The sequence below is a fragment of the Hydra viridissima genome, unplaced genomic scaffold (assembly GCF_058129835.1).
Source record: "Hydra viridissima isolate aposymbiotic clone 2 unplaced genomic scaffold, HvirCarnegie_v1 scaffold_15, whole genome shotgun sequence".
Classification (NCBI taxonomy): Eukaryota; Metazoa; Cnidaria; class Hydrozoa; order Anthoathecata; family Hydridae; genus Hydra; species Hydra viridissima.
Window position 1 is genome coordinate 8,980,527 of NW_028324314.1, and position 25,682 is coordinate 9,006,208.

The 25,682-nt window shown below is 29.9% G+C and overlaps 1 protein-coding gene across 1 annotated transcript in view; it reads left to right on the forward strand.

Annotated features, from left to right (window-relative positions):
- LOC145193136 (uncharacterized) overlaps nt 1-25,682 on the forward strand; it is a 39,637-nt gene that overhangs the window by 188 nt on the left and 13,767 nt on the right. The window contains exons 2-11 of the mRNA XM_090073109.1: nt 878-1,080; nt 2,668-2,862; nt 3,633-3,929; nt 4,198-4,347; nt 9,113-9,272; nt 9,349-9,506; nt 11,595-11,873; nt 24,105-24,250; nt 24,753-24,979; nt 25,307-25,494. Coding sequence (XP_089929235.1) covers nt 891-1,080; nt 2,668-2,862; nt 3,633-3,929; nt 4,198-4,347; nt 9,113-9,272; nt 9,349-9,506; nt 11,595-11,873; nt 24,105-24,250; nt 24,753-24,979; nt 25,307-25,494 — 1,990 coding nt within the window. The 5' untranslated portion in view covers nt 878-890. The remainder of the gene's footprint in view (nt 1-877; nt 1,081-2,667; nt 2,863-3,632; nt 3,930-4,197; nt 4,348-9,112; nt 9,273-9,348; nt 9,507-11,594; nt 11,874-24,104; nt 24,251-24,752; nt 24,980-25,306; nt 25,495-25,682) is intronic.

A 25,682-nucleotide genomic window follows, 5' to 3' on the forward strand; every position in this document is an offset into this window, starting at 1 on the left:
TGTATTTCGGCTGGCTTGCGCTTTTCATCGCTCGATAAGTAATACGTTGAAGCCGAGTAAAAATGGAAACTTACGTTTAGAATTTCTTTTGTTTTCCTTTCTTACAATCACCTATTGCAAGATATTTTATTTTAATGTAAGCTTTTGTTAGATATTCTCAGCATCTACAAGCACTTCAGTTTGAACTTCTGAAATACTGAAGTCTGATTGGCAATGGAAAAATTATCAACTGCCAATAATTTGCACGATGATAATAGTTGAATCATTTCATATAAGTTGGCAGAGAAAATTACTTGCACTATTTGCATACCCTGATGAACTGTAGTTCATCGAATACGTAACGCAGAGAATATTTTCGACCCTATTTTTGATGCTTTACCTCAAATAGTGGTTACTTTGAATGGAAAAAGATAAACAAAGAGAGCTGTTTCCAAGATGATCGTTGAATGGTTCACAAAAATGGCATTAAAATGGCATTAAAAACAAAGTATGGCAAAAAATATAAAGAATAGTAAACAAAAAAAATAACAGTAAACAAATTAGTGGCCAAAATCTGAAGAACTATTTAGATGTTTTCTAAATCACCCATACGTTCTTTTATTACAATTTATAGGCGATATCGTTTGTCATATCATCTTCAATATTGTCTGAGTGAACATTTCTTCTAATTCTTTTTCGTTCTTGTAATTTATTTATTTTATTTTCGTTATTCATTTCTTTCGGGTACAGTTTTAGTAGTTCTTGAAGGGCTGATTTATTTTCACACAAGGAACGCCCCTCTTTCGACAGATGGTCTCGTCAATATAAACATTCAACTAAATTGAAGAGAAACTGCTCAGTTAACTTCTCCTTCTTAAAACTCATTTGTTGTTTTTAGTTAAAACCAAAAGATGATTGGTTTCATTCTCTTTTTCGTCATCTGCGTGACGTACAATGAAGCACATAATTATTTTAAAGATGATCTTGATTATGCAGGCGTTGGTGGTAGATTTATTCCGATTGAGAGCCTCGACATTCAAGAATCAGACGCCCTATCAGCACGAAGTACTGACAAAAACTTAATACCTGATCTTTTACAAGGTAAAGAAGCATTTCTCAAAATTATCTCAATTCAAAAAAGTTGACTTTTCATTTCTCGAATTAAGATCAATTAAGGTAAATTTTGACTAGTTTTACAGGCTCTTTAGAAATAATACGGACTTAACCACTCACTTTTCCTCGTCTCACATTTCCAGATTAAAAATCTTAAAAAAATTTTTCACTTGAGCTTTGTTTATTTCTACTTAACCAATTTTCACTTAAAATACAAAATATGGGGCCTATGAAGATATACCTGAAATAGTGACAAAAGTTTTATAAACCTCTATGGATAGTAGGGATGATGCAATTGTGCTGCGTTAATTTAGGATTATTTCATCTTAAAATCCAAAAACAAGCAGTTCATAAGTTTTGTAAAAGTTTTCAAAAATATGAAATTGATCAATAACACATAATGTAAGTTTGTAACTTGATTTCATTTTATATTAGAAACATCCGGGCACGATTTAAGTTGTTTCTCAATAAAATGACAATAAACTATCAACTTCATTTTTAATCGTTTTAGCTATAACTTCAGCATCATATTTATTTAAACGATAAGAGAAATCCATTATGCTTTCATTTTTACTTTTGAGAAAGGGCTCTTTATCCCCTATTCTAATTAAGTATCTGCGGTTTGTTTTCTCCGTTAATAACAAATAATAACGAATAAAATACAAACTTCTTTATCAGTCACTAGAAACAAATCGCACTTAAACTAATTTTACATACAGACCTACAAAGACTCGGTAAGAAAATTATGATAACTTCACAGAACGTATAAGATATAAAATTTCAATCCTTCAGACATTGAACAGAATTCTTATTCTAATAAAGTTCGAGTAATTTTTTCAAAAATACGAATAATAAAAGGTTTCACCAAAAGCATTTTCTGTTTTACACGCATAAAGAGTTCAGCTTTAATAAACTTCATGAAACTCAATTTATCATATAAAGAGTTCAGCTTTAATAAACTTCATGAAACTCAATTTATCATATAAGAATGAAATCCAAATTGGCACTTTAATCGTTTTTATTCGTTGTCATTGGTAAAACCAAATGCCGATGCTTATTAATATTCTTCTTGAAACCATTCTTTTTGAAATCTTCTTGAAACAATTAAGATGATTTCCGAGAACTTATGACCACGTGGTCCACATGATCTCCGTTATTTACTATGTAAGAAAGTCATAACTAAAAAAAATTATTTTTTGCAATATCCGTTTAAATACAAATTTCTAAATAAAAAGAAGTAAAAAATAATGTAAAATGTACGAATTCAAATTGCCCAACTAACAAAAAGTTACTAAATAACATCGCAATAGTTATTAGTAATATATTAGTTGTCATTTTTTGTTAAAAGTTAATATCATGCTTTTTTTTGGATGAAAAAAAAAGTTAATTGAATAAAAGATTTTGAAGTCAAGTGTTAAAGGTTAATGATATTGCTAAAAGCAATAATAGAATTGTTGCATTTATAACATCTAACTTTTACATTTCTCAAAGCCTTCTTTTATCTTATTTATTTTATGCCCTTTTTTTAGTATTTTGGCTATAAAAAATTTATTTAGCAATTCAAAATTTATTTAGCAATTCAAAATTTCAAAATTCAAAGTGGGAAATCAAAAGAAGTTCAATTAAATAATGAGTGCACACTTAAAATTGAAGAAAAAGAAAAACACTGTTTTGAAATTACTGCTGGAGAGGATTGCGGTGGAACAGTTAACATTGGCAAGGTTATTTCAAGATTTTTTGAGAACTTCGACATTGATGCTCTGTCTTCAGGTGATTGCTATTTCAATATTTTGTTTAGAAGTCAATTTTTATCATTCATTTCTTCACATTTTATTGTTTATGTTCTTGTATGTATTATCATAAACTTAATATTTTCTCACAGTACACATACATATTTTACAGAAATCAAATCATCTTCAAAGGAAATAATGTTTTAAGGAAATTATTGAAAAATTTATAAACATTTCTAATAAACATTCCTGTGATAAAAAAAAAAGAAAGAAAAGAAGACTAAATTACGTAGCAGAATTCACTTTTTATTTAAAAATTTATTAGAATAAATACTCCCAGCAAGCACACAACGTTGAAACAACGTTGAAACAACGTTGATCGACGTTATTTCAACGTTGTTTCGACGTTGTGTGCTTGCTGGGCTAAAACAATTAATTGTAACAAATAAATTTGTAAGTAACATCTCTAAATTGCTTCATAAGTTAATTTTAGGAAGTGGAAATAAAAAAGAAAAAAATTTACTCACATAATTAGGTTTTCAAGATCAATAAATAGATATTCATTGATGAAAAATGAAAAAAACTTTTTAAACATTTCCTTGAAAATACTGTTGTTACTGCTCTTGTAATTCGATCGGCAACTAATAGCTATTGCCACAGCTAATAGCTGTGGCAAGTTTATATAAAACTTTTCACATGGTGGGTTTTTCATAGTTTTTTTAAAGTTTAAACATTAAAGCATTTATTTACATCTTTTAATTTTGATTATATTATATTAGTTTTAATATAGATTATCTTTGTTTTTTTTAGAGTTTATTCAGAGCAACAACTTGCTTTTCCAATCAATGATGCTAAACAAAACATATGTGAAAATTAAAGCAAAATATCATGGTTTTTACACACATACTCAGTCCATGCTTAGGTTATCAAATATTGATCTAGAATTAGGTATTCCCATAAATCAACAAAAAAAGAGCTCAGAAACATCATCAGGATCACAATCAGCCAGTAGCACAACGTCAAAAAATGGAGCCAATCAAAGTTTTAGTTTTGAGATGAAATGCAAATTTAATAATTTAGACACAGAAATATTTTATAATGCGGCAGGTATTTATTTATGTTATAAAAAAAAACTTTTTTTTAATAGTTTGGATTTCCATGTAACACTTGTTTTTGTAGATTGATATTAGTTTTCGCTTTATTTCTATATATTTTTATTAGGTTTGCTTTTTGACATCAGTTAGTCATTTAAATTATATTTTTCATTTTGTTAACTCAAACTTGAATACTTTCTTACTGTTTTTACCCTTGCCCTATTTAACTTTTTACGGTTGGTTTTTGAAATGATCTTTTTTTTAAAAACTTTTCATTATAGAGAGTCCCATTGTGAAAATTAGTATTACTCTGGAAAAAACTACCGTTAAAGAATTTTTGAAATCTTGGAGGTTGGGTTTTACAGAGTTAAAAGAAAGTGGATTATCTACTGAAACTTTTGAAAATGCTGAATTCAGTGGACATGTGACTGGTAAGTAATTTAGTGAACATGTCACTCTTAAGTAATTTAGTGGACATGTGACTGGTAAGTAACCTATATGCAAAAAAGGATTTTCTTTGTATTTTTACTGAAGTTGGAGTTAAATAATTTTTTTCAAGCAAAGCATGTTCTGAAAAAGCGTTAAAGAAAAAGAAATTAAAATTTTTTGATATTATCTAAAATAGAGTTGTTCAGTAGAAAGATGGTAGTTCATACTGTTAAGATCAACTTTTACTAAAAGAAAACAATTTTTGAGACATGCGTTGTTAAGGTCTGTAACTTTAGATATAGTAATAATAGCCATAATTTTATTAGTTTTGATTACGTCGACGATTTTGGTGCCTTTGAAGTTAAACAATTTTTAAATATACTTAACAATATTTTATAATGGTATAAAAGTATTCACTTATTGTAAAATGGGGTCATTTTGATATAATAAGAGTTTTTAAAAATAAGAGTTTTTAATAATAAGAGTTTTTAATAATAAGAGTTTTTAATAATAAGAGTTTTTAATAATAAGAGTTTTTAATAATAAGAGTTTTTAATAATAAGAGTTTTTAATAATAAGAGTTTTTAATAATAAGAGTTTTTAATAATAAGAGTTTTTAAAAACAGCATAAATATTGACAAAACAAAAGTACTAAAGACTGACAAATAGTTATAAAAACTTTTTTTTTTTCTTCATATTTTTCATTAAATTTTAATGCTGATATTACTTATTCAGCATAAACGTTCAACGTTATTTAACCTTGGTGTGGTTGAATGATGGTGTAGTTGAATGATGTGGTTGAACTCCATTACTTGCTATACTTAAATGATCTTAAAAAGAGTGGCTAAACAATTTGGAACTAGAGTTAGTACCTATCCAATCATAACTATATTTCTTTCGAACTATTACTGGTAACTTATCGTATGGAAAGATTCTTGTTTTGCAAAATCCAGCTACAAGTTTTTTACCCACTTCTTCATTAAACTTGGTTGCTAAATAATTTAGAAATACAGAAAACTATTTTATAGGAATGGAAGGGGTTCTTTTCTTGCCAACTAGTCTTTCATTGAACATTTAATGATTAGGTAAGAAGAATGTAACTATTAAGGCGGGTCATACTTTTTTTTTTTTTTGGCTATAGCATAAAAAGTTGTTCTATTGGTCCAAAATCTAGGGACCATAAGATTTTTTAAATTTTAACCTCAGTAAGTACTTGCAACTTGTAGTTGAAAATGAGGAAATAATGTGAAAACGTATATCAATTTTATAAAGGCATATTCTTATTAGTGTTCACTACGTTTAGTTTATATTACATTCGCTGGTAAATGAAATGAGATTAGATAAGTCTAAGTAACCGTAAATTAATCATACATTACCTTAACTCAACCAAAAGTAATCCTAGCATATCGTAAATTTACCCTCATCAAAACCCTGTATTACGGTAATATATGTGTTTAACATGTTCTGTTTTATATTTTAGATTGTTTAAAAAAAGTTTATTTTTAAAAAAAGTTTATTTCAATCAGTTGTTTATAATCAACCTTTTCTAATTGTTATCTGATATTGTTTGGACAAGTTGGTTTCCATTGTATTGAGTATTAATAAATGGCGTCCGTCAGCACAAGACTTTGGACTAAACACTCAGTCCTGGGCCAGCCTGCAGTTATAAAAAAAAATTAACTTCCTACATCTAGTGATGTTTACAGACTGTATGACTACTACTTAAAGTACAATAAATATGATTGTATGCAGAAGAGAGTGACAGCTGTAGCACATGAAGTTGTAAGTATCTACAACACTGCGAGTATCCCAGTAATTGACACAAAGAGTGTAGTCAATCGTATAAAGAAATTGATTGATAAAGTTGAGGGTCTTGCTAAATATCTCAGTTCTAAGAAGACATCCATCAACTACCAAAACTGTTTGAAATCATTACAAACTGTATTTGATATATGTGCTTGTAAATGTGTTGACAGCGGTATACAAGAGAATTCGCAATGTATTTTTCCACTGTCGCATAAAATACCTCCAACAGAATGGTCTTTCTGGTTGGACCAAAAAACTGAAAGGAAAATGTATATAGGTGCTATAGATATAAAAGCTACAGGTAAGTTGCAGAAGAAAGAAATGAGAGCAGTCAAACGTTTAAAATTTGAGCGCAATCAGAAAATAAAACATGAGACAAAAATAAATTATATCTACAACAACATGAGTGATGATGCTGATGATGATGGTGGTGAGGACGTAGAACTTCAACTAAACATGGGTGATGAAGTTCTTGATTGTGAAATTTCCAGTGGTGAATCTGATGATGGTGTTGCAGCACCCAGAAACATGAAACAATATCTGGAGTTGTGCAAAGCTTTGGACAGATGCATTAGTGACAGAGAAGCTTGTCTTGTAGTGAATGCAGTGCTAAAAGATATGAAGCTATTGTCGGCAGAAACTGCAATAGATCCTGCAAAACTTAGCCGTCAGAGAGGTCTTTGGCGGCAGAAACAAGTTTCTAAGCATGCTGCCGAGATGCAAGAACTAATTTGTATTGGATTTGATGGGAAGAAAGACTTAACTTTTGTTGAGAAGTCTGGTATACGTAGAAGCATAAAGGAAGAACATTATGTTATTGTATCATTTCCAAACAATAACTACATTGATCATGTAATGCCAGAAACAGGTAAAGCAGCTGACGTTGCAAATGAGATATTATCGATAATTGCAAATACAAATTCAGCAAGTACGCTACAAGAAGTTGTTTGTGACGGTACAGTAACCAATACAGGCAAACGAAATGGTGTGATTCGAAAATTAGAGAAAGGCGTTGCAAGACCACTGCAATGGCTTGTTTGCCTGTTGCATACTAATGAACTACCATTTCGGAAATACATTTCTGCTATTGATGGAGGATGTACAAGAGGTCCTAGTAGTTCAAGTGGTGTAATTATGAGTGCGCTAGACTTTGATCCCAAGGATTTACCAATTTCAAAGTTTAAAGCTATGTTAGGAAAAGTGGTTGAGATTAATGATGAGGTTAAGAACAGTCTAAGTACAGATCAAAAATATCTTCTTAGAGCATGCTTAGCAATGCAGCAAGGTTATACAAGTAGTGATGAAATTAGGTTTTTACAGAAGGCAATGCCAGGAAATTTAAACCATGCTAGGTGGCTGACAAAAGCCAACAGAATTTTGAGATTTTATATGTCAAAAGAAGTCTGTTCCCCATCACTATACAAAATTGTAGGCTTTATAGTAAATGTTTACGCTCCTTCATGGTTCAATATCAAGAGTCATCCTTCTTGCGCTGATGGTGCAAAGAACTTTTTTTACTTGCTGAAGCAGTGTCATGAGCTTGGAGCAGAAGATTGGAAAATATTAGAGCCTGTGTTGCAGAACAACAACTACTTTGCCCACTCCGAAAACATTCTTCTTTCTGGTGTTTGTGACAATGATGATTCTGTGCGACATTTCTGTTGTGAAAAAATAATTAAATTGAGAAGTACTTTGTGTAGTTCTTCTGTGCGTGTTTTTGATAAGTCAAGTATCAAGCTAAACGCCAATGCTTTGACTTACGTTGATATGATTGACTAGACTACAGCTAACCTCACACCACCACCGTTGCTAGCAGCTATTGAGAATGAAAAACTTCAACACTGTCAGTTTGATTTCATTTTTGGTATACCCTGTCACTCTCAGGCAGTTGAGCGTGCTATCCAAGATATCTCTGCAGCAAGCTCAACCGTTTTTGGGCATGAATCGCGACATGGAATGATTTTACAGTGTACTGCATCAAGAACAGAACTACCTAGTGTTAGCTGTAAATCAGACTTTTGTAAATTACGTTTGATTATTTTGTTTCATTGAACTAATAATGTCTAGAACTTCACCATTTAAGTGAATTTAATGTTTCGACGTCGATAACACCCCCTTATCGTTGACAGGGCCAAAATTAAGGAGGTGCATCTTTTTTTTTACTTTTTTTATAGTAAGCAAAAAATGCTTAAACACCCCCAAAAAAATACTTTTTTGCGCTAGCCATGGATATGGCCTTTGTATCATATTAAGTGCTTGATTAATTTCTTATATTTTTAGCTATAAGCCTTTAAAGGGTAAATCTTTGCGGTAAAGTTGCAAGTACAAGACACCTGTTGTTTTAAATGTTTTTGGCCTTTTTACAATAACACGCACCTAGAGCAACTTTTTAGACCATAGCCAGGTTAGCAACTCTAAAAAAAAAAATGTATGACCCGCCCTAGTAACTATCTCTTGATTATTCATTTCCACTCTTTTACACTCAACCTTACTTAAAAACCTTACAGTAAAATCTCTGCCCCTTTTCAGAATAGATATAATTTGATCAATAATTCAACTCACTTGTTCAAGTCTACTCACTTACAGAATAGCCAAGTTTTAAAGATTTTACAATACTTAAAAATATCTTTGTTTGTCATAATGGCTGATCACCATATTTATTAGAATGTACACCTTTCAGTTTTTTATTTAATTTGTTTGGTTTTATTATATGAGCATCCCTTATTCTCTCCACTATTTGCATTAAATCTTACCTAATACCCATATATGTAATTATCTTTTAATAAATTGTTTCTCTTAAGAAAATTAAGATTGAAAAACATTATTTGAAAGATGATTTAATTATAGCACCTGAGATATGTTAAAATATAGAGTGAAATGTTTTGATAATATTTTCATTGATCTTTGTTTATCTGTTTCATTCCAGTTTTTTAACATAATTATTAATTTTTATATTTTTAGGTCAATACAACACCTCAAACAACCACTTTCAACTTTTTGCTCAGTTTAAGTATCAGCAAGAACCATTCGATCTAACAGTTAACTTAATTTTGGACAAACCCAAAGGATTACCAATTGTTTTTGCTCTTGTGATGCAGCTAAACAATGTAGATCAAATTTTGTAAGACTTTTCTTTTTCATAGTTATTAAAGCTAGCATAATACTTACTTTGTAAAAAAATTTAATTTTATTTTTAGTAATTATTTGAAAACACTAGTGGGATATGATGGTCCTGACTTTGTTAAAGATCTGGTTAAGAGTTGCATACTTTCTGTTTCAAACTCAACAATTGATCTGATTGACTCTGATGGTTTCTTAAAATTAGCTGGGAATGATCAAAAGTCTGTTCTACCAGGTGTTTTATTTTATTTGAAGAATAGCTTGGACTTGTTTCTTTTTTCGGAATGTTATTCCATTTTTATTTCTTCTCTTTTTTTTTTTTGCTATTGTTGTTCCTTGACTTTTCCTCCCTTCTCTTTTATTTTATATTTTTGAAAGGAAGTAAATATGAGCGATATTTTAAATTATTATTTAAGCTCATTCGGGTTTGTCAAATTTTTTCGAGTTTAAAAGTTTTTTTCAAGTTTTTCAATACAAGTTTGTCAAATAGTAAAGTTTTTCAAGTAATTTGAGTTCAAGTTTGTTAAGTTTCATTTTCACTCAAATATTTTGATCGAATTACACAAATTTATCAAGTTTCAAAAATATATCAAGTTTGTAAATTTTAACTGTTATTTAAGACAAAAACTATTTGAGAATATCAATCCAATACCGAATCGTTCTAAAATTTGTTAATACCATGTTAATAGCATGACTTTTCAAAATGCTTTGTAAAGTTAGATTAAAGATAAAAATTGGCTTGATCCAAAAACAAATTTAAAAACTCTCATTGTTAATAATTACAATCAATTTTCACTGGAGCTATTCTTTAAGTTAAAGAACAGCTCCAGTGAACTGCCATTATTGTGATTGTAAACTGGTGTTTAGCACGGAAATACTTCACAAAGATGAAAGAAAAAAGTGTAAAAAAAAGCCGAATGTCAAGCATGTAAAAATATATTTACATATTCATTTACAAAACTATTCAGTCATCTAGAAAGTCTTCACTCATACCGTTACCCAGAAGTTCAACAAATTAATTGTTAAAAAAACTTCCCAAGAGTGATCATAAACTGCATCCAGTAATGTGCTAGTAGAAACTTCAGCAAAGTGGTGAAGTTTCTACTAGCACATTAAGTCTAATCAATCAACAATCAAGGCATCATTCCTAAAACCGACTCTTTAGGAACTCAGTGATCCAAATCAAATACGTTTTGAATTTTAAATGACAGAATTTAGCTGTATTAAAGGAAGATCATCCTCATAGAATTTCATCTAAGGATGATCTTTCTTTAATACAGCTGAAGGGAGAGGATTTGGAAGGCTTATGACATGATGGATCTAAAAATGACGGTCTAGCCAAGTACAACATATTCCAGATAGAAACTACCTTTCTTGTATGACATTTATATACTTCCTTGTATGTTCAAGATGTCAATCAACAAGTGATGAAAAAGTCATTTAAAAGACTTGGTAGCATAGCATTCACAACTGATATATGGACAAGTAGGTACAATGATGCCTATATGTCTCTCACAACACATTTCATCAATGACAATTTACAACTTAAAGATTTTTAGTGGGCCTAAAAACTTTATAAGGGGCTCACATAGGATTTCATATCGGTGTAAATTTCTGTCCTGTAAAGTTTTATAGGGGCAGAAAGAGCCAACAATTCATCAAATAATTCCTTCTTTGTTAAGAATCCATTGAATGATCACCAAAGCCAATGATTCAAACCAAGGCTGCAAATAACTAGCAAAAAATATTCTTGAAAATCTTTTTTTCCATTATCCAAATCTGAGACTAGAGTTGGTTAAGTATTCAACTGCACACATGCTGGATCTAAACACTAAAGGCCGTGTCTTAAAGGAAATGAAATGATATAATATTACTTAAGATTTTATGAGCTCACAAATTGGCTAAAGGATCCGAACCCCTTATTCTATCAACATCATTTCCATATTTGATGAGGAAGAAGATCCAGAAACAGAAAGATCACGGAATGGTGAAGAGTGATGGCCAACTTTTACCCTCTTTTCGCAAAACATGCAAGAAAAGTTTATTGTAATCCAGCCTCATCATCAGCATCAGAAAATTTTTCTGGGTCAGGCGGCACAGTCACATGTAAATGAACAAGTCTTCTTCTAAATAATCTTGAAAAATTTGTTTGTCTAAGAGAATACTGAAAAGTTAATTTCTAGCAATCACAATTTTAATGCATGAGATGGATTTTTTTGTAAATATTTTTAACAAACTTTTATATCTTTCAAATTTTATACTTTTGTTTCTTGTTTTTATTTCACTTATATATAAGCCTTCAACTTTGTTGTTTTTTTTTAAGGTATTAACATCTTCATTGAAACTAATGTTAGAAAAGTGTTACATGAATGTGATCATACAATAGAACCTGGAACAAAAGAGGAGCTGGTAAACATAACATTAACCAAGGCTGGTTTCGTTATAAAGCTACCAGTAGGGTTTACTGCTGATCTTAGTATAGTAATGAAATGTCTTCTTCAAAAAACAACTCAACATGCAATCAATAAGGCATTACAGATACCTAAATTGCTAGCGGAAAAGAATAGAGATCCATCATTTCTTATTAATGAACTTTCCTTCGGTATGTTTTTACAATTTCAAAGCATTTTCTTAAATTTAAATTAGTAAAAATGCTTGCTTAAGAAAAAGGTTTTATGGGGATTCATAACCGTTAACACTATCCCTACAAACTCTAATCACTAAAAAAAATTTTATACATGATGGAAAGAGATTATCCTGTTCATTTAAAAAACTTTTTCATTTATTGAAAACATAATCTTAATGTAAGCATGATTGTGTATAAAAGAATGTTAATATTATGTTTTTTTCTAAGCTCATTTATTCAGAATGTCTAGATTTTTCCAGCTTTTCTGTACATTGGTTTCTCAAATCAACATGTTTTTCTTTGATTAAACTGCCTGAGTATTCTGCTGATCTTGATTTATATTGATGAGATATTTTCTTTGAATAATAAAAAAATATGTAATTGGTTACATATATAACATAAGTAGTTGTAAAAAGCGGGACCTGGCCCATTTTTAACCATATGCTCAACCAATAACACATGGTCAATTTAGCGGTTAAAAACTTTGAAAAGTCCAACCATAGATTACAGGGCTAATCTATACTTGGACTTTTTAAAATTTTTAACCGCTAAATTGACCACATGTTTAACTATTAAGCTATAAGTTAACCAAAGAAAATTCTCTCATGCCTTATCTATTCTCAAATGTATGCCCAACCATAAACACATTATCAAATTTAAACATTTAAGTGATAATACAAGACCTTTTTGCATTCACCTTAAACTTAGAGTTATACTAAAAAAGGTGATAAGAATAGTATATGTAAGCATGGTAAATTAAGATAATTGTAAAGAATGTGGCATGACTAGTGTATGTGAAAAAAGATGGTTATAAGAGACGGATATGTTGAAATTGCACTTAGAGAGTGGTGCGGAAAACTTTTAGAAAATTTAATAAAATGTGATAATGCTTCACACGGTGACTTTAAGAGCTAAATTTAGTACAAATGAGAAATATTACTTTTTGTTAAACAACATATTATTCATCATTAGCGTGGTATGTCAAACAAGTCTTAATTAGTTTTCCATGAGACTTTAAGAATTTGTTTTTTCTTCAAAATTTTTTCTATTCTATATATATCTCGTAATAAGAAACAGAACTTTTAATATCATTTTCATTTCACACAATGAAAACTTCTACACTGTTTTAATTGTTCTTAAGAATAAGCTTCAACTAGTGTCAAGTTTATCAACGAAGGAATAATACTATTATATTCTTAAACATGATCATTCACAACGTTTAAAAATTTATAAGTTGAATTAGCAGTGATGTATTTCCGCATTTTATTTATTTTTTTTATTTTTATGATTCCATTTTTTTTTTTTTTTTTTTATGATTCCATTTTTCTCTTAAGAGGTCAATTGCTGGTATACTTACTGAGGTAAGTGTACCAGTAATTGATCTGTTAAGAGAAAAATTCTATATGATTGTCATATCTTTAAGATTGTTTGCCTATTATATAGTCTTAATAGTTCTAACAACTAAACATATATCTTCTAGTATACTGTTAAGCAATATTTTACAAAGAACTATCTTTTTATGTTTTTGTAAAATCAAGATGACTATGTTTCTATAATGGTTAGATATTTCTTTTTTTTTTCTCTTTGCTTTTACGTAGTTGTACAATTTATATACATTTTTTGGAACTCTCAAAGGTGTAATATAAAATTTCTTACGCATTTGTTGCGACATAAGTACTATGAAATATAACAATAAGCTATTAAAACATCCCCATAAAAAAAATAAAGTTCTTAAGTTAAATAGTCAGTTAACTACATTGGCATTCTTCTTTCTCTGGTAGACCGTCTGATCACTCGTAACACATCATCTCCTATACTGTTATCTTCTTTCTTTTACTGCTATCTTCTTCATCATTGTTAACATCTGCCTCTTCGATCTCTTCGTCCCTGACCGTAAAAAAACCTATACCTAAACTTCTTTCTTTTTATTTAAATCTGATGTAGGAACTTTTCTCATATTTGTTTTTTGTGATTATGTTAGTTAGATTGCCAGTTTTCCAAAATGAGGTGCACCTTGAGTCAACGGGACGAACGTAAACTTGCTCTCCAATTCTGTCGTTTTTTTGTAAACTGCGTTGATATGTAGATACGTAATACGTAGATAAGTGGTAGACACCATTCGTACTTAAAATTTTTAGAAGCAGGTGCAGTCTTGCGTTCCAATCGTTTGTGCTGAATTATACCAAAATACTGGTGTTGAATTATACCAAAATACTGGTGTTGAATTATACCAAAATACTGCTTGCAAAGAACATACCTGTGCCCTCGGCGCTGTACATTTTACTGCGCGATGGTTACGCTCCACATTCCCATTTCCTATTGACCTATATGTACATCTATAGATTTTTAGTACATACCATTTCTCAGTAAATATCGAAAGCTCATTCGATCTAAACACCGCTACATTGTCCATCCATAGTTCTCGTGGTGGGCAATGCTCCTAAAATATTGAATCCAATTGAGTTAGTACACTTTTGATACCTTCGCGAGGCATTTTTCTCCACACTACAAATCGACTCGGACAACAGTCAGTCATTGTTAGGAATGGTGACATTTATATTAAGTGACATCACAGGCAATACGATAGATAGTATCAGGAACATCTAGCACTCCGTGTTCCCGCTTTCATTGGTGCTGGATCAATTGAATTACACTGACAATTAAAGCGCACACATTCTTCGACATCTTTTCTGGTTGCATGCGGAGTTATTCATTGAATTGTAAGCATCGTCTGATTAAAGCCAAAATGATGCTTTGAGTGGCATTTACGAATTTTATCTGCAACATTCAACCCACACAGTTCTTTAACACCTTTACGTGAAAGTTCATTTGACCAGATCTTTGGAACTCTTGTCAATGCATCAGCTTTGTTTTTAGAGGACGGAACCCACTTTAACACGATGTTTATTTTATTTTAATTTTATGACTTTCGTTCTGCACACTTTTTAGCCATCCATGTACGGTTACTATTAACGTTTTTATTGATTCTAAAGATCGTTGGTGAAACTCATTCCTCTTTCGTTGGTTTCGACATAAGCACTCTTAGGTGGGTTATCACATCCTGCCAATTGATCCCAAATATTTTTATTTGCGCTCGTAGCTGCTATGAAATTTTACCTGGCAATCTAGTTATAAACGCTCGTTTCTGTAATTCTTCATTTTCAACTTTCGCCGGCCTAACAAGTTGACGCAAACTGGCCATGTAAGCATCGACGGATTTGCCTTTGCTCCATCTCTGATCCCTAGACAGCTCGTAGGCTTCAAAACTATTCATTGCAAACGCATCCAATAAAGTTTTTTCAATATCCACGGTGGAGGTTTTCTTGCTGGCGCTAAGTTGTTTACACAAGGCGAATGCACTTCTTTCGAGAAATAACGGATTTATTAAAGAAAGATCGCTTATCTTTTGTAGCTCTCCGAATAGTTTCACTTTTTTCAGCCATACCACCACATCTCCAGATCCGTGAAGTTTTCTAATCATTTTTGCCATAGGTGTCATACTGCCGAAATAGCTTTTAAAATCAAGACGACTGTATTTCTATTATGGTTATATATTTCTATTTTTATCTCTCTTTGCATTTAGGTAGTTATAAAATATATATATATTTTTCGGAATTCTCTAGGGCATAATTTAAAGTTTCATACTCAATTGTTGCAACCTAAGTACAATGAATCATAACAATAAGCTATTACAATAGTTTTTGATTTTATTTTAGAAATCGACCGTCTAAAAATGTTTTTTTTCAGTATTTGACCGTACTTGGCTTTAGTAGTTAACTATATGTTCAATGGGAGAAAAATGAAAGCAGTGATAATATTTTTATTTTATTTCAGTGTATATAAAATTGCAAAAAAATATTGAATTTTTTTGAAGTAATGCAACACAAACAACATTTTATTTCTAATGAAATGATGAATAAGCGTTCATTTCTGGTATAAGGTATAACCCACGTCGAGAACACAGGTTTCGTATGGTGGATTATCTTTTGTATTTGTTCCTTATATATACAAGTTTATCTTCTTTATCTGGCCATCGATAAGAAGAAACTTCGCTTTAAACCATTGTGGCTATTTCATAGCCATTAGCTACAACTTGCACTATTTTATCCTGGAAAATGACTTCCTTTTTACTCTACAATTACAAAGACATCCTTTTCTAGAGTAATTTTATCTTCATCTAAGAATCTTTATGCCAGTTAGAATCCCTAAGCTCATCATCCCTAGCTTAGATGAGTCTGAATCAGACTCGTTTATTCAAATTGAATCCCGGTGAATGGATGAAACGGTGCGAAGAGTCTGAATCATCATACCGTTTCTGTTTCTTGATTTTTTGCTTACATTTATTTTCCACTTTTTCCTCTCATTCTCTTTCATTTTTTCTTCTTTCTATTTTTCCCCTTCAGATGCTCTTTCTTGTTTCAGTATTTCTATTCTTCTTGCCCATTTTTTTTAGAAATACAACTGACCAATTTCCCCAGACTCCATAGCTTTTATTATACATATAAGTTATTTAATCGTGTAAACTTTTGCAAAAGTTTTACATATAAATTATTTAATCGTGTAAAACTTTGCAAAAGTATTCATCTTCTAAGCTTTATGCTCCAATTGTATTTTACCCATAGTAATATTAATACCTCTACACTTTACCCATTGTATTAATAATGCATCTGCATCTATTTCCATCATGTTGGATCACGAATAATACCTTTATAGCGTATTATTCGTAATCCAACAAATAATTGATGTTAGATATATTAAATCTATTCACCAGGGATAACTATAAGTCTATTAACCAGGGATAGAAGGACAAGACTTATTATTAGCTTTTTTACTTCTTTTAATATCCTTCGTTTAAAAAAAATTTTTCCTTCTGTAATAGTCTCAATCAGATTATTCATAGACTCTGCAAGATAAATAATCATCTAATTTAGCCAGACACTCATCTCTCATATAAACACGCAATTGTAACTTCTTCTCAACTAAAATTTTTTAGTTGTATTGTTTTAACTTTTTTTTTTGTCTCATAACTATGATTCCAATTACTAGGTTTATAGTTATTTTCTTTTGAGAATTCATGCTGTAAATCAAATTCTGGTGCAAATATATTCATTAGCACGATATAATTTTGCTGATCATTTATACAGCATATTCATTTCTTTACTCATCTTTTTTTAAATAAGTCATAAATAAATGTCAAAAAATACCTGATCAACATGTAAAATTTCATATGTGTTATGATATATTGGATAGTTTATGTACTTTTGAAGCTTGCTAGCAGGTGGTAAACCATAGCTATCAAATTAATACTTTCCTTTTTGCTTTTTATAACGAACTACCTCATGTTTCAACATTTTCACTACAGTATGAATTAAAAACACCACACTCTACTTTTTTAGGCTTTTTAAGTAACGTATTTCATAGAAATACATCTCCAAAGTTTTTTATAAGCAGGTATTTAGCTACTTTTATAATCTCAATCTCAGATAATGGGTTGTTATCTTACACAACTCCACCGACTTGTATCTCATTTTATGTAAACTTTACTATTTTATCTACATATAAAATGAAATTTAAGCTATATTACGGAACTAAAGAAACAACGAAATAATTCATTATTACCTAGAAGCATTAGAGGTCTAACTGTTGGTAAATCTGGATGCAATAAGACAGTTCTTTTTCTCCATCTACTTATCAACCCAGAATGGCTTGATTTTAATAGACTTGTGGTTTTTTGAAAAAAAAATTTTCAGCCAGAGTATTGCATTGTAAAGAAAGCCTTTGAAGAAAAGTTATCATAGGAAACGATAAAAAAATTTTTCAATAACAATAAAGCAATCGTACAAACTGGTTTATCTGTTTCAGATGTTCCAGGTCCTAGAGAGTTATCATCAGAAAATGAAAACTTTGTCGTTTCTGATGATGTATTGTCATAAAAACAGAATAAATGTGAGGCTAGTTACACTCGTGGAAGACAACATTGTGGATTGCATCTACCTGGCACAGAATAATTTCAAACTTCCAAGACAAACTGTAGTGTAATTAATTCAATAGTCTGTTAATAATTCTAAGCCAACATAGAGGGCTTTATTCTTCATATAATGATATGTAACTAAAATATACAAACAGGTTAGTTTTAGTATACACATAATTAAACTCAACAAGAATAATGATAATAATAATAAGAATCAGCACATTCTTCTGTACTAAGTAAACAAAGTAAGTAAATAAGTTCAAATAGTTCAAATATAGTCATTTAAATATTTAGGAGGATTGCGGGATCTTCCTGAACAATTGGATTGATTCTTCAATAGAAATTCCTTTACGATTTGTTGGAGAGGAAGTAGAAAAGTTTTGAGATCTTTTCGGATGGAGAGGCTCAGATGAAGGGATTGTATCAGATTCATTGGAGTTATCTTTGTAGATTTGAGATCTTTTGGAATGGAGAGACTCAGGTGAAGGGATTGTATCAGATTCATTGGAGTTATCTTTGTAGTTATTATTTCCATCATTATCACTGATTTCCTCAGCCATTGGTGCGAGATGTCTTGTAGCAACAATGGTCTCACGCCCATCAGGCATTCTTAAATGAGAATATTTACTATTAGCCTCTAAAAGCTCAATCTTTTCAACAAGAGGTTCGTATTTGCAGTGTCGAACATGCCTTTTAAGCAATACAGGACTCGAGTTAGTTAACCATGTAGGAACAGAGTGCCCATTAGAAGAACGTTGACTGAATCCGAATAATCGTTCGTGAGGTGTAGCATTAGTAGAAGTGCAAAGTAAGGAACACATTGAATGAAGGACATCGGGTAAAACATATTTTCAGTTCATTGTATCTTTCACACTGACCATTGCCCTGAGGATTATAAGGAGTAGTTATACTTAGGTTGACACCTCGAGAGTTAAGAAAATTGTGGAGCTCTGTAGACATGAAGCAAGTGCCTCAATCTGAATGTATGTAAGCTGGCATACCAAATAAAGTGAAAAGTTGAGTTAAACATTTAATTACAGTTGAAGAAGAGATATCATGATAAGGAAATACAAAGGGAAATCTTTAATACTCATCAACAACTTTTAAAAAATATTTATTGCTAGATGAAGACGGAATAGGTCCTTTAAAATCCATACTTAGTCGCTCAAAAGGTTGAGAAGCTTTTATTAAAGTGTGGTAAGAATTGCTTACATAGTATTTAGGTTTTATTTCAGCACAAATTTGACGATAAGAAATGGTTTTTTTACATCATCATTTGAAAAAGGCAGATTTTTAGATTTTATAAAATGATACATTCTGGTGATTCCAGGGTGGCAAAGAGATTCATGTAGTTCTTTAAGAGAGGGTTGGTTTATAGTCATAGAGCAACAAGATCTAGAGAGGGCATTAGCAACAAAATTGTTACGTCCAGAGCGATAAACTATATCATAGCTGTATGAAGAAAGTTCTATCCTCCATCTCAAAATCTTGTCATTCTTAATCTTTCCACTCTTATTTTGTGTCAAACATGAAAGAGACAGAGCGCTAGTCAGTGACTAGAGTAAAATGCCGACCAACAAGGTTGTGTTTCCATTTTCAGAGTGATTCAACAATAGCATAAGCTTCCTTCTCAACAGAAGAATGTTTTCTTTCAGTAGGTGAAAGTTTGCGAAAAAAGAATGCAACTGGTCTTCCAGCCTGATTAAGGGAAGCAGCTATGGCAAAATCGGAGGCATCTGTTTCCACCTCAAATGGTATGCTTTCATCAATAGCTTGTAGAGCTGATTGAGAGATTAATTCTTTCATTTCATTGAAATCTTTAATAGCTTCAGTTGACAGTGGAAAGGTAGATGCTAGAGATAAAGGAGAATCTTGTCAGAAAAATGTTTGATATATTGAGAGTAGTATGAGAACATACCAATGACTCGACGAAGAGAAGCACTATCAGTAGGAGCAGGCTATCAATTAATGACTTTAAACGATCTGGATCAGGAGAAAAAGAGCCATTTTTTATAATAAAACCTAGGAAGATTATACTCGAAGTAGACAATATAGACTTTTCTTCATTGAAAGTAAACATTGTTTTCTTAGAAGCTTAAAGAAATTTTTCTAAATTGGAATCATGGTTATTTTTAGATGTACCACATACAAGCAAGTTATCTAGATATACAAAGGTGTCTTCTAATTTGTTTTCTTGAATAAACTTATCCATGATTCTTTGAAATTGTGCAACAGCATTAGTGAGGCCAAAAGGAATTCTCTTAAATTGGAAAAGATGTCCATTGGACTCAAAGGCAGTATAATACTTGCCACTTTCTAGGAGAGGTATTTGGTGATAAGCACTTTTTAAGTCGAATGTGCTAAATAATGTATATTTTGCAACAGAGTTAACTAATTCATTGATGTTAGGTAAAGGATAAGCATCAAGTAGTGTAAAGCGATTTATTGTTTGTGAGTAATCAATGACCATGTGTTTTTTATGTCTCTCATTCTTGGTAACAACTATTTGTGATCGCCAAGGAGAGTTACTGGGTTCAATTATATCTAGTTCCAAAAGTTTTTTAGCTTCTTGTTCAATGAATGATTTGTTCTCTGAATTGTATTGTCTAGAAGGTGAAGCAATCGGTTTACATTCTGGAGATAGAAAAGGGAAAAGAGTGCTAGCTTTCATTGTAATACTATTCAGAGAACAGATTTCTAAAGAGTCTTTTTTTTCCACCATAATTGGTATTAAGACTTTAGTGTAACTGCAGGAAATCTCTACTAAGTATGATTTGTTCACAAGAGTTGAGTATAACCAAAAAGTTAATATTAGAGTATTTCATACCAAATAAAGTGAAGTTAGTTGAAACTTTACCTATAACTTGACAAGATAAGGAAGGATCAGCCATGGAAACTCTTTTATTAGAAGGGAGTGTATTAAGTTTTAAAAGGTCACATAATGATTTGCTTATAAATGTGTCAGAGCTTCCAGTGTCAAGAAGAGCTCTTACCTTGACCCTGGCAATAAAGATATGAACAATAGAGTTGAGTGAGTTGATAGAAGAGCAAGTAATAGAGGCTAAATTTGGTGCATGGAAAATAGCAGCAGCAAACGTGAGAAAGTTCTTTGATGATTTGCATACTTTCTTGAAATGTCCTTTCATACCACAATTGTTACATTCTGCGTCTCTGGCAGGACATGATTGTCAAGGGTGAAGTTTACTTCCACAGAAATAACAAAGTCCACTAGGCTTAGTAGAAACTGAAGCAATCTCAGTAATACATTTAGAATGTTAATTAATTGTTGCGACATTACTACACTCTGCATGTGAATACATTTTGTTATTTCTTTGGGCATTTTCCAATGATCGAGCTTGATTATAGGCCTCAGTAAGTTTAAGAGTAGAGTTTTCTAGTAGTCGTTGGTGAATATGATAAGAGCTTAGACCACTTATAAATGAATCACAAATATATTCTTCACAATGTTCTGAACCAGAAACCTATTTAAAGTTGCAATCTTTACTGAGTGTACATAAGGCCTTCAAAAACTCATCAATAGATTCTCCAGATAATTGTTTACGTGAAGCTAACTGATGTCTGGAAAATAATTCATTTTTAGGTTTTACAAATAAGTTTTCCAAGATTTCTATAGCGTCATCAAACGATTCAATGTCAGCAATATAGTCAAACACAGTAGGAGATAAATAGTTAATAGGGACATCTAATTTATCTTTTGTTTGTTTTATATTTTATTATTTACATGTTAGTTTTCATGAAGTTTGTAAAAGTTCTAAACTAGTGTAACCATTCTTTGGAAGCTGATGCAGAATTGTGATTGCTGTCAAATCGTTCGGGTCTTAGATATTTATCCATTAAAATATGAAGAATAAATTGTAGTATAATTAATTCAATAGTCTATTAATAATTCTAAGCCAACATAGAGGGTTTTATTCTTCATATAATAATATATAACTAAAATATAAAAATAGGTTAGTTTTAGTAAACACATAATTAAACTCAACAAGAATAATAATAATAATAATAATAATAATAATAATAATAATAATAATAATAATAATAATAATAATAATAATAATAATAATAATAATAATAATAATAATAATAATAATAATAATAATAATAATAATAATAATAATAATAATAATAATAATAATAATAATAATAATAATAATAGTAATAATAATAATAATAATAATAATAGTAATAATAATAATAATAATAATAATAGTAATAATAATAATAGTAATAATAATAGTAATAATAATAATAGTAATAATAATAATAATAATAATAATAATAATAATAATAATAATAATAATAATAACAATAATAATAATAATAATAATAATAATAATAATCAGCACACAAACCATAGGTCAGAATGAAAACTTTGTCTATTTCTGCAAGACACAAAAGGAAAAAAGTTCATCTATTCTAATCATGTTAGTCAAGATAAGTCAATTATCAAGTATAGAAGATTATGTAAAAGGGCTTGGAAGAAACCTCATGGATTCATTGTTACAGATCAAACTAGTACAGTAACAAATGAAAAGTATAGATGTTGATAAGATTACTTTTAACTTTAACTTTTTATTTTCCAAAAGTTTACTTAACAGAGCAATAAAAACTTTGCTATATAAAAAAATGGAAAGTTTTAACAGAAATTATTGGTGATATTAAAATCACTAATGCTTGATATCTATATCAAATTGATAGAGAATTGACTACAAAATTAAGTTACTTGAAAGATATTCTCACATTTTTCATAGAACTCTTTGTGGTATGGATGCTACAATTCAATATTGCAAATCAACCAACTTTATCTATAGATAAGAATAATAGATATTATTTATTCATTGAAAATAGCGCACAAATATTTTTATCTAAAATAAATCTAAACTCAGCTTCTGGTGTATATGATGTAGTGAATATATATGTAGTTTATTGATTACAGACATATACTGAAAAAAGCTATGATGCAAGATATTTGGTCATGTTGGTGGAAGATGGGATAAAATTGTTATTTTATATCCACAAGGAGTTTTGATTATTTCAGGAGCTGCTGGCACTGAAGCAGTATCTGTTTAAAGTAGTCCTGAGTGTAATGGTGCATTAATAGCTGGATATAAGACTATAAAACTATTATAGAGATGTAAAACTATTTGCACATTATAAAGGATTCATTACTTGAGCAGATCATAAATCATTTTTTGCTAACTACTTAGTAGATTGTGATCCAATTTTTATAGAGCTTAAAATGAATGGTATGATGTTTACATTAAATAACATTTCACATTGTCTCTTTTCTTTTCACTAATTTTACTTAAAATTTACTTAGCTCTATCTTATCCTATCATGTACACGAATGCTAACACCACTGTATGGTAAACATCTCCATCTTAATTTGTTGTGCACACACTTGCATCTTTATATTCTTTACAATGGCTTTTAGCTCTAAGGTGAATGCAAAACCCTTTTCTTTATTTTTCTAATAAATTTCTCATATATAACTCTTACAATTTCTTATGAAACAGAAATTTTTTGAATTTTTTTTCAATTTTATGTTTTAAGTTTTTACCATAGCTTAATAGTTATTTAAGGGTTGTGAGATCATTGCTTATAAGTTCTGCCACAATTATTAGATGGTTGAAATTTGACAATGTACTGATGTTTGGTCATACTGTTGAAAATGGGTGAGGCATGTGAGGACTTTTTTAGGTTGATTTTAAATCTAGCTTAACAGGTAAACATATGGTCAAAAAGGGCTTAGACTAACATTAGCAAGAATTTTTTAAAAAGTTTTAATCACTTTACTTATCTATGTGTTAGTAGTTGGGCATATGGTTAATAATGGGCTGAACTAGATCCAGCATTTTACATCTACCAACATTCGAACTTTGCTTACTGAAAAAAATAAGCACTTTTTATTTTGTGTTAAGTAACTATCTTTGTATACTTTTTCATAATTACTTTAAGAAGTTCATTTGAATTTTTTTTTTAATTATGGATTATTTTTTAAATGAAAAAAGTGACCTGATTAAATGTTTGGTGATTGGGATAGTTTTCAAATTTCTGCCCTTATTTCTTTTAACCAAGATATTTTGGCAAAAAAATTTTCAATAAATTTGTTTTTGTTATAGTTTTTTTATTACTAAACTTAATGCAAGCTTTTAGTGAGTTAGACAATACTGTAATTGCCAATATTGTTTAAACTTACCTTATATTTTCATTAGAAAATGATGTGTTCAAAATTTCTATTTCATACTCTGGTGACATTGATATTCCTTTCCTTAATGTCAGTATATCAAATCCTACATTTACTGTTAGTAAAAAGAAATCCAAAGATGAACCTTGGATTTTTAAAGGACAAGCATATATTGTAAGTTTTTTTAGCAAATTTTTGTCTGACTAAAGAAATATGATCTAGTTTTCAAAATTTAAGTATGCTAAATTTCTAAAGTTTAAACTAAGTATCATTCATTCATAAGTATTCATAAATATCACAGTTATGTAAATTGTTTAAACCATCATATACCTTTTTTAGTAAGTTATAGTTTAAGCATTGACAATTTTCTAGATGGTATCTGTAATTACAAGTTTTTTTTCTAGATGACAATTTTCTAGATGATATCTGTAATTGCAATTTTTTTTTTTAGAACATATAAGTTTTGTTCTGAGATTATTTATTAATATCCTTTTTAGAACTGTTTAACTATTTATAAAATCAATTATTTTGCTTCTAATTTCAGAAAGATTTTAGGTTTTTTTAGATTTTTTTCTGCTTTGCATTATAATGCATTCATGTCTTAAAAGTAAATTTGTTAAATTGACAGGTTAGATTATTATTTTATCAATGAAAATTGTATATATTGATTTTTTAGAATGCTGGTTTTAAAGATGCTACTACTAATAAAGTAAAGATTGACTTTACTTTTGACACAGATCAAAATATCAATGTTAGTATAAATGTTCCAGCATTGGATGTCAAATCACTTGCAAATTTATTTGGAATTAATTCATTCAAAGAAGATATTAAAAATCTTGAGATAATAAAAGATCTTTATATAGAAGGAAAGTTAAATAAAAATAATGGAACAGGGGAATTTACGTAAGCATTTTTTTAAATAAACCTTCATTATAAAATATATATAAAAAAATACATGACACAGTTTATAACTTGGAAGTATTTAAAGTATTTTTAAGGGTCATTACTTTTTGATGTGCTTAAAATGTGTAGTATTTAAAAAAAAATTTTTAAGTTTTTAAGGTTTAATTTGTTAATAAATGTTAATAGTGACAGTTTTAAATTTGTGTAAATTGTATTAACTTACCTATAATCTAATCAATTGTCAATAAAACATGTTGAATCTTGTTATTATTTGGCTTTTGTGATGTATTGAAATTAAGAAAAAGTGGTAATAAATTCTAATTATAGAGTAACTGGTTCTCCAGTGATTAATGGAATTACAGGGTTAACATTTGCTGCTTTCATATGGAAGCCTCAAAATCAACCTCTCAAATTAGCCTTTGGTTTAGTCATGGATAACATTCGTTTAGATCATGCATTGCAGAATTTTACAGGAGTTGAAATGCCTTATTCTTGGCTTCGTGATGTATCTATAAGTATGTGTTTTTGAACAATTAACAGTCTCATTGTTATATCAATGTGTCAGTCATAAAATTTAATGTAAATGTACATTTTACCTATTTTTCTTTAAATAGTTTTCAAGACTGATCAAACCATTATAAAATAAATGCTTAAATTGATTTTGTTAAGCTTTATTTTCTTCCATTTATTTCTAACTCACTAA